Source organism: Galeopterus variegatus, unplaced genomic scaffold, assembly GCF_000696425.1.
Source record: "Galeopterus variegatus unplaced genomic scaffold, G_variegatus-3.0.2 Scaffold838, whole genome shotgun sequence".
In the NCBI taxonomy this organism is placed as follows: domain Eukaryota; kingdom Metazoa; phylum Chordata; class Mammalia; order Dermoptera; family Cynocephalidae; genus Galeopterus; species Galeopterus variegatus.
In genome coordinates this window covers 370,483-380,130 of record NW_007726949.1, presented here as the reverse complement: position 1 = coordinate 380,130, position 9,648 = coordinate 370,483, and the positions used below count along the sequence as shown (strand labels likewise).

At 43.9% G+C, this 9,648-nt stretch overlaps 1 protein-coding gene across 1 annotated transcript in view; it reads right to left on the bottom strand.

Annotated features, from left to right (window-relative positions):
* ZNF704 (zinc finger protein 704) overlaps positions 1-9,648 on the bottom strand; it is a 166,527-nt gene that overhangs the window by 41,881 nt on the left and 114,998 nt on the right. The window contains exon 2 of the mRNA XM_008572809.1: positions 1,039-1,142. Coding sequence (XP_008571031.1) covers positions 1,039-1,142 — 104 coding nt within the window. The remainder of the gene's footprint in view (positions 1-1,038; positions 1,143-9,648) is intronic.

Below are 9,648 nucleotides of genomic sequence, written 5' to 3'. Positions count from 1 at the left end.
AAGATAAATCAGGATACCTGTTTGCCAAGAGGCCCCCAAAGAGAGGCCACGTCATTGAACAGGAGTAGTCAGACTCATCTCAAGAGCTCCTTGCTTAGGGCTGGCCCGTGGCTCACTTGGGAGAGCGTGGTGCTGGTAACACCAAGGCCACGGTTAGGATCCCTATATAGGGACGGCCAGTTAGCTCACTTGGGAGAGCGTGGTGCTGACAACACCAAGTCAAGGGTTAAGATCCCCTTACCGGTCATCTTAAAAAAAAAAAAAAAAGCCCCTTGCTTGTGCTACGTGAAGAGGTGGCATCATCCAGCTTGTGGTGAATCATGGTAATAGGCACTACTGACTTATGATATTGAATTCCCAGCATCTTGATCATTCTTTCCATTTGTAATGGGGCTTGGAGTAAGTTTTGGTGAGGACTCACTGCGTGTTCAACAAATTTATTTTAACACCTCATGCTTATAACCAAATTATCTGTGAACCGCATCTCGGTCTCATAAGTGACTACACTGGTTTTTGAGAGAAGGTTTCCATTGCTGGGAAGTCTCATTCAGTGGTCTCAGTGCACTACATTTCAGTGAACTGCAATCTGGCTTCCTCCCATAGGGAATCCTCTGTGAATGCTCTTGGCTGAGCCACCAGTGACCTTCCTTGAGATGCAGAATTCAGTCCTTTTCATGCTTGAACTTCTGAACTATCAGCTGCTTCTCTCTACACCATGCTTTTCTCTTCACTTCCATGAAACTGCACACTCCTGGTTTTCTTCTACCTCTCTGGTCATGCCTGAGGCTCTTCCCAGGCTTTTTCTCCTCTGCCAGTCGCTTACATCATGGCGAGCCTCACCACGTCCCCCTCTGTCACCCTCTCTTCACATTCTGCTTCTACACAACTCTATCAGCACGATCTCACTTACTCTCATGGCTTCAAATTGTTGCCTGTTTTCAATGACGTTGTTGCACTGGACAAGAATGAGACACTTCAAATAGAAGCCCTAGTCTTGGTCTCAAGGGGCCCTTTCCTAAGCCCACACCCCAGGCTTACCATTTGGCCTCACAGGAGGGCTTCGAACCAAAGGGCTGGTCGACAAGCTGGTTAGTACCATTGCTGCTGTCACCTTGTCCATGTCCAGTTCCTCTGAAGATTTCCTGTAAAACAGGGAGGGACATTGTTAACCGTGCTCACTCTGTTTCTTCTGTGGACCAAACAAGGCCCACGCACGTTTACTTCTTTAACTTATCCACACGGAAATCCAATGTGCTGTTAGCTTTGTTTTATAGGTGAAGAAGTTGAAGTCGAAGTGGTTAAGCGATTCAAAGCCATACAGTATCAGGAAGAGAAGGATTCCTTCATTCATCATTCCACTAACGACTGTTTATTGAGGGTGTGCTCATGGGCTGGACCCAGTTCGAGGCTGGAGTGATACGTGGAGAACAGCAGACAAGGTTCTTGCCTTCAAGGAGCTTATAGGCTTGTGGGAAGAAATGCAATGATCAGTAAACAAACCAACAAACCAAAAGAAACAAAGTCATTTCTGATAGTGACAGGTGCTATGAACAGCATAAACAGGTTGACATGACAGTGACTGTGATGGCTGCACTTAGGTGGTCAGGGAATGCTTCTCAGTGGAGGTGATGTTTGAGGTGAAGTGTGAAGGTGGGGAAGAGTCGGTCCCCAGGGGGCAGGGAAGTGCGACCAAGCAGAAGCAGCAGCCGTGTGAAGGCAACAGGAGTGTGTGTGGGTGTCTGATGGTCGACGGAACAGTGTGAGACGGGGAGGGTGGTGCAGAGCTGGTCACATGGGGTCCTGTGGCCATGGAAGCTGCTGCGATTTTATTCTAAGTGGAATGAGAAGTCACTGCAAGGCTTTAAGCAGGCCTAATGATATCACATGATTAATACTTATAAAATAATTACCTGAGCTGCTATATGGAGAATGGATTTTAGGGAAGGCAGAATAGAAGCAGGGAGGCCAGTTAGAAGATGATGCTAGGAGTCCAGACGAGAGGAAACGGTGGCTTGGACTAGGGTGGGGGCAGTGGCAGGTGACCTTGCTGGGACTGGGAGAGGAGCAAAAGGGAACGATCCAGGATGGTGCTCCAGTGTTGGCTGGAGCATGAACTAGAGCCATTTACTGAGGTGGGAGAGACGAGAAATGCAATTAGGCATGTTTAAACTCTAGTGTTGTTTTTGTTTTTTAAATTCCACCCTACTAGAGGAAGAATAGGTCATAGGAATAGTTACACGTTGTTAAAGTGAAGAGCCACTGGCAGTCACACATTGAGATGAAGAGGTTGCTCTGGTTCATTAATTTTGGCCTGTTAACTCTGAATCAAGTCTCATAAGATAATGACCATGGGGACTGGAGTCAGCTTATTTAAGCTTATTTCAATAAAGAAGTTAAAATTGAGAGGCAAAAATTTATGTAGTACATTGACATCAAATAAATTGTACCACCTCCCGAGAGATGAACATTTTCAAATTAGGGAACAACTGGAGAAGCACAACAGAGGATTAATAAGCCATATCTACAAATGAATTGTCACTTTGACAAATGTGGCTTCCATTCACAGGTGTGCTGTATAATTTGTAAAAGCAATGAACTCTCAGAGATAGAAACTTCAGAGCATTGCTTCACAACAGTGGGAAAAAATTCTTACACTGGAGAAAAATCAAGTGGTTCCCAATTTGGGGGGACTGCTCTATTAATTTCATCATGAACTTACAAAAATGGTTATAGTTTGGCTCTCCTATGTCCACCACGATACTAAATTATTAAGCAAAGCTTACTCTTTCAATCCAAGTTACCAAAAAAATGAGAATCTTTGAAAAAATCTTTTATAATTCTTCTCAAAGCACCCTATGCTTTCTCAGCAAAATGTTCCATCAAAAGACAATTGACTGGCAATTAAAACTGCTTCTGTACAGCAAGCTTGAGAGTGCACGACAAAACTTATTCCACAGAAGTTTTCAAGACAATTTCACACACGTAGAGAAGGAAACTGCTCATTCATTTGGCACACCACTCAAAGATTTCACACTATTCCAATTTACAAGATCCCCATACTTGGTAATAAAGGTGATGCCAGTTTCTTACAGAAATAAAGCCTCTTGAAACAGCACCAGGGGGAGAATATAAAGCACCTTCAAGGTAATTTTGAGTGTTTTGTTGGCTCAATCTCCACATGCAGTCATGGTCACAGGGGGAAGGAATGTGCTGGAGCCTTTGAAGGAGAAAGACTTGCTAGATAGGCCGCTACTTTGCTCCACCTGTCTGCCCTCCCCAGACCCGGCCGCCAGGATCACGCCAGTGAAGAGGCACACCCGAACAGACCACTTCTGTCCCCTCTTCCAAGCCCGAGTTATAGGAGCGGCTGACTTCTTTCCAAATGTCAGTCTTCTCTTTTTACCTTACTAACAAAAGGTTTAAGAACAAAGGTAAGAGGCAGTGCACCTGGCACAGAAGAATGACATGACTTTGGAAGAAGTTCCCCTTACCCCCTCCCCGATTCCTAAAGGGACTTGCTATACGGCAATGCCCCTTTTCCTCTTCTACATCTTGGTTTCAGAGACATTTTTCCCCCGCCTCGCTCAATCTGCTTTGTGTCTTTTTTCGAATTTCCACACCTAAGGTGAACATTCTGTTTTAGAGGTCTAATTGATAATTAACTCAAAAGCTGGTTTATGTATTTTTGAATATGAAGATCAATAGAGAATGCATCATTATAAAAAATGTATTTATTTTGCATTGCCAAAAATCTGCATTTCAAAATAATTATTGAGCATCAGGAAGCAGATTTCCAATGAAGAATTGTAAAGAGGAACAAATGTTAGTGTAATCAGAGTGTTTTTGTATTTGGATTACCTTTAAGTTTTCTACTGACATTGGAGGTCACTGACAACAACAAAAAATCAAAGGAATACATTGCTATTAATGACCCAGTTAACCTATATTACTCAGACAGTATTTTAATCATGCTACATGAAATGTTACCAGATGATATGGCTTTGTGCTGAGTTGTGTTTTTGTTTTTATCTTTGTTTAATTTCTTTTGGTACAGTACTATCTAATTACTGATTAATTGGTGCTGCAAATTCAAATCCTTATAATTAGCCATGAAGCGATGATATACAAAGTAGAATTTGTTACACTTTGAGAAAACTGTGCAGAGGCCTTCTGCTAGATTTAGAGTTGTGGAGGAAAGAAAACCACTAGGAGTGATATTAAATATTCCCTCCTAATTTGAAACAATTTGAATTTACTTTTGAAAACCTTACCAATCACATGTTTACTAAAGGCTGAGACCTTTTCAATTAATCTTTCCTCCAGATTTACTTGAGCATTATGGAACCTAACAATACTTGGAATTATTATTAAAATAATAGTAACATTCATTGTCACTCTGTCTACATGATTTATACCTCAAGTTGACCTGGCTTCCGTGGATGAATAGGATTTCAGTATGGGAGAATCACACAAAGGAAGGGAAGCAGGCAAGTCTTTGGCTTGCTAGGAAACTGCTTAGGAGTCCTTCATGAAGGATATGGTGGGACAGAGCCTGTGCCAGATCATGGGGCTGCGTGTGCCAGGCAGGCTGAGTGGTTTGTCATATTCTTGTAAGCAAAGAGGAGCCATTGAACATTCATGAATCTGGGAGAGAGATGATCAGTTTGTATTTTAGAAATGTGTCAAAATGGAAAATGTAATGGAAAGGAAAGAAACTAAAGAAAGGCTATTCAACTATTTTTAGTTGTGTAAAGTCTCAATTCAAACTTGAAGTACTGGACTAAGAGAGACAGCTGTCCCTCTCTGAACAGATACTATTCAGTCTATGGGTGGACTGATTTCTGCTAAATATGTGTTCTGGACCTCTCTAGGAGAGACAGTAAAGATAACGGTTAAGAGTGCAGGCTCTGCAATGAGTTAGATAACGTGGCTTCACGTCCACTCTGCATTACAGCCTGTGTGACCTTGGGTAAATTACTTAAGCTCTCTGGGTCTCTCTTAAACTCTCTGGTTTCTCATCTGTATAAGGAGGATAAATATAGATTTGCTGAGAGGATTAGATGAGAAAACATACATGAGCACCAGCATGAGCCGTGCACACAGAGTTCCATGGATGTCAGCTCTTATTAACCTCCAAATTCATGAGCACGCCCTGCATATATCCCTGCTGAGAGAGGAAGGTATCAGGCCACATCACTTGCTCTTGCTCTTATTCAGCACCAGCCCTAGCAGTTGTCGCTTTTCTTTTTCTTGGGAGTTGGGGGACGGGGGTAGGGGAGGGAATGTAATTTTTAATAATGAACAAAACCGTTATAACTTCATAAGTATTACTCTGTAAGAGGTGGCAACTGGCACAAGGAGGACAGCTGCTGGGTCCCCCACTAGAGCTCCCAGTCAGTGCTTTGGCAAAGCTACAGCTCATTACATGGAGTCTCGGCCAGACTGTCTACAAATAGCCAAAGCTTGGGGTGGCTGTTTGGATTTTACAGTTAAGGGTTTATGTTTTCAATACTCACTCTTGGAGCACTTACTATGTGCTAGGGGCTGCGCTAGATGCGAGAGTTAGTTTCGATAAACATGAACAGAGTTTATGAGCTCCAGTCTAGTGGAGAACCAGACCTTAATCAATCAAACACACACACAAATAAACGTAAATGTACACATGTGAGAGATGCCAGGAAGGGGCAGTATGGATTTGATGAGGACCCACTTAGGTCTCTCGCTTTACAGGGGAATNCTCTGCAATGAGTTAGATAACGTGGCTTCACGTCCACTCTGCATTACAGCCTGTGTGACCTTGGGTAAATTACTTAAGCTCTCTGGGTCTCTCTTAAACTCTCTGGTTTCTCATCTGTATAAGGAGGATAAATATAGATTTGCTGAGAGGATTAGATGAGAAAACATACATGAGCACCAGCATGAGCCGTGCACACAGAGTTCCATGGATGTCAGCTCTTATTAACCTCCAAATTCATGAGCACGCCCTGCATATATCCCTGCTGAGAGAGGAAGGTATCAGGCCACATCACTTGCTCTTGCTCTTATTCAGCACCAGCCCTAGCAGTTGTCGCTTTTCTTTTTCTTGGGAGTTGGGGGACGGGGGTAGGGGAGGGAATGTAATTTTTAATAATGAACAAAACCGTTATAACTTCATAAGTATTACTCTGTAAGAGGTGGCAACTGGCACAAGGAGGACAGCTGCTGGGTCCCCCACTAGAGCTCCCAGTCAGTGCTTTGGCAAAGCTACAGCTCATTACATGGAGTCTCGGCCAGACTGTCTACAAATAGCCAAAGCTTGGGGTGGCTGTTTGGATTTTACAGTTAAGGGTTTATGTTTTCAATACTCACTCTTGGAGCACTTACTATGTGCTAGGGGCTGCGCTAGATGCGAGAGTTAGTTTCGATAAACATGAACAGAGTTTATGAGCTCCAGTCTAGTGGAGAACCAGACCTTAATCAATCAAACACACACACAAATAAACATAAATGTACACATGTGAGAGATGCCAGGAAGGGGCAGTATGGATTTGATGAGGACCCACTTAGGTCTCTCGCTTTACAGGGGAATGGGGTTGAGGTTGGAATGAGCATGTGTAGCGCCTAGCTGAGGGTTGGAAGAGACGGGGCAAAGGCGGCCTTCAGAAGGAATGGAAAAACTGAGCACTACTGCAGTGCTCCTGGGAGGACACAGCCCAGGGAGGGCCTTCCAAGTTCTGTAGGTGTTTTCATCCTTATCGTAAAGGCCCTGGGAAGTGCTGAAGTGTTTCAAGCAGAGTGGGGTAGGGAGAGGTTGGGTAAGGTTGGAGTGATGGTATCAAATTTGCTTTTCAAAAAGCTCATTCTGGCTGCTGGGTGGAAAATGAGTTTCTTGGGTTTGACAACCGATCTTTTATCTGAGGAATTGATTGCCTGGTGACTGTGGCAGCAGGTTGCAGAATGACATCATCTGCGACATGAAGAGGCAATCAGCACAGTGCACACAGCATCAGCAGACACAGCCCCCAGGCCCCAGGCCTCATGCGCGGGTGGCTGCGGCTGGTCTGGCCCTGCGCGCTCAGCCGTGGCCTGTGCTTACAAGGCCAGCTATTGTTTGGGCTGCAAGAAGCCTTTTTCTTCTTTTGAGCCACTTTGTGCCTGAATGCCATCTGCTTGGAGGGTGCATACAAACATGGTCTCCCCTGACTATCCCCACCAGCTAAGAGAGATGTTTTACATCCTGGAGAGCTGTAAAAGACATTTATCTGCAATTAAAGTGCTGTAGTAGCAAATGGAAATAAAAATGAATAATAGATTCCTTAGATTAGCACTAATCCAGTTCCTTAGCAACTACTGAAATCTGCTGTCTAGACCAAGTTCAGTCACTTTTAAAACTTGTGATAATCTTAAGGAATAATATCTTAAAATCTCTTCCACTGGAAAGTCTACAATAACCATCCCCAATCTTGGAAAGTTTTTACTAAGAGTTTTGGAAAACTGGATTCAGTAACTAAGAGATATGATTAAGCACAAAAACTTCATTTTCTTTCTAAAGGAATCTTGTAGCAAAAGTGTTAACTCCTCCAATTTAACATTAGCTGCTGTTTCTTTTAAGGCTACAGGAAAGACAAGGGAAGCTGCCGATTGCAATAAAGTATTCAGCGGCCTTGATCAAAAAAGGTGGGAAAATTAGAGCAACCACATCAGAATAAGTAAGCTATACAGACCAGTACTTTTGAAACTACCTGTGCTGAAGGATCATTTTAAAGACATTTCTAATCTGTCATGGCTCAAAACTTTTGTAAAATACAAGAAAACAATGGCCCATGGAAGTTGTGGCAAATTTCTAAACCACTTCCTCTCCATTTCTGCACCTGGCTGAACGTCGACTGTAGGGAAGAGTGTGCAGACTGGCACGGGCCCACGGCCCACACTGAGTAGCATGGAGCTAGGCCATTGCTTTGATTTCCATTAACCTTTGCCTAAAAAGACAACATTCAATCCTGTCCCTGCTGTTCTCCCCTTTTAGACCATCTCTGACTTCTCTCCCCAGCCTGTCGTTCTCCCCACCACACCCCATGTTCCATTGTAAACAGACCCTCACACATCCTTGCCCTCTCCCCTTTTACTGGACCTGGGCTGTCCCCTGAGGGTCCCTCTTCCTATGTATTAGAGGTACTCACCCTGCTACCCCCACTGAAGAAGTCAGGTGGGTGTCAGCCTTTTATCGGCCTCCCTGAGGGGACTGTCCCTCCTTGGAGGCTTAGGCCATTCACTCACCTTGCTCTCTCCCACTTTCTAGTTCAGGCATCAACCAACCTTCCCTCCTCTAATAGTCATAAAATATTTTGGCACATACATTTTAGCCTTTATTTTTACCCAACCTGGAAGTATAATCCCAGGGGATATTTTGAACGCATCCAATGTCCTAACTTCATAATTTCTGTCCCATTATCCCCAGTCACATTCAGCAGAGAGGAAAGACATTGCAGTCAGATAGACTGAGGTTTAATCTTCAGCACCCCCACTTACCAGCTGAGTGATTTTAGGCAAATCTTGTAGCTTTGCAAAACTTCAGATTCCTCATCTCATCTAGAAGATGGGAGTGACAATAATATTAACCCCACCAAGTTTTGGGAGAATTAAACAAGTAAAATATCTGGCATATAGTAGACACTCAATAAATAGTTATTATTATCATCATCCTTTACCCAAACTCTTATTTCAGTGTGAGATAGATTATCCTAATCTATTCTCAGACTAAAAATCTGAATTTTTACCTACTGAAGTGCTTATAAGTGAAATAACATGAAAATTAAGATTTACTTTAATATACTACAGCCTCCCACAACCACACTCCAAAAGTGTGAGTTGGGGAATGATTTGATCAACTAAGGTGGGCGAATGTTGCTAACTGTTGAAGCTGGGTAATGAGTACTGAGGAATTCATTAGACCATTCTCTATCTTTGTGTAGATTTTAAATTTAACTTCCATAATACAAATTAGAAACAAGAACAAAAGAACATACATCTGGATTTGGCTGTGACCTGTTGTTGCTCTGCCCTGACTTGCCACTCTCCTCTTTTCCTTCTAGCATGCTCTTTTTTACTGTCACTGCACCTGTTCCTCCATCTCCCAGGGACAGCCAGTCTCAATCCCTTCACTTTCTCTCGGGCCTCCAGCTCACTGCCGTCAACTTCTTCCTCCCAGTCTGGGTTCACTGGTTGCTCTCCTAGAGGTTCCTTTCATCAGCACCCTTGATCCCTGGCCTTCCTAGCCTTTGCTTCACTGGCGCAGAAGCAGCAAACCCTGGATGAATCCTCGCTGGCTGCTCTATGCCCTCCCCCCTGGGGCAGCCAAGTGCTGATGGAAAACACTGAGAGACTCTGCAGACTGGGTCCATCCTCAGCACAGATCCAGCCTGGCCTTCACCTGAATGGGCCCCTCACCTGCCCTTGGTCAGCACACTCTCCCATTTCCTCTCAGGATTATTCTCTGTCTTCCCCTCTCTCTTTAAGGCTCAACTCCTGCCAACCCAAACAGCAGACACCTTTTCCTCCTACGTCATGGAGAAGATTGAGGCCTCCAGGCACAGTCTCTGTCACACTTTGCCTTTCTTCCCTCCTTTCTTCGGTTAGAGTGGTGCTTCTCCTTTCTGAGGCCACTGCCTC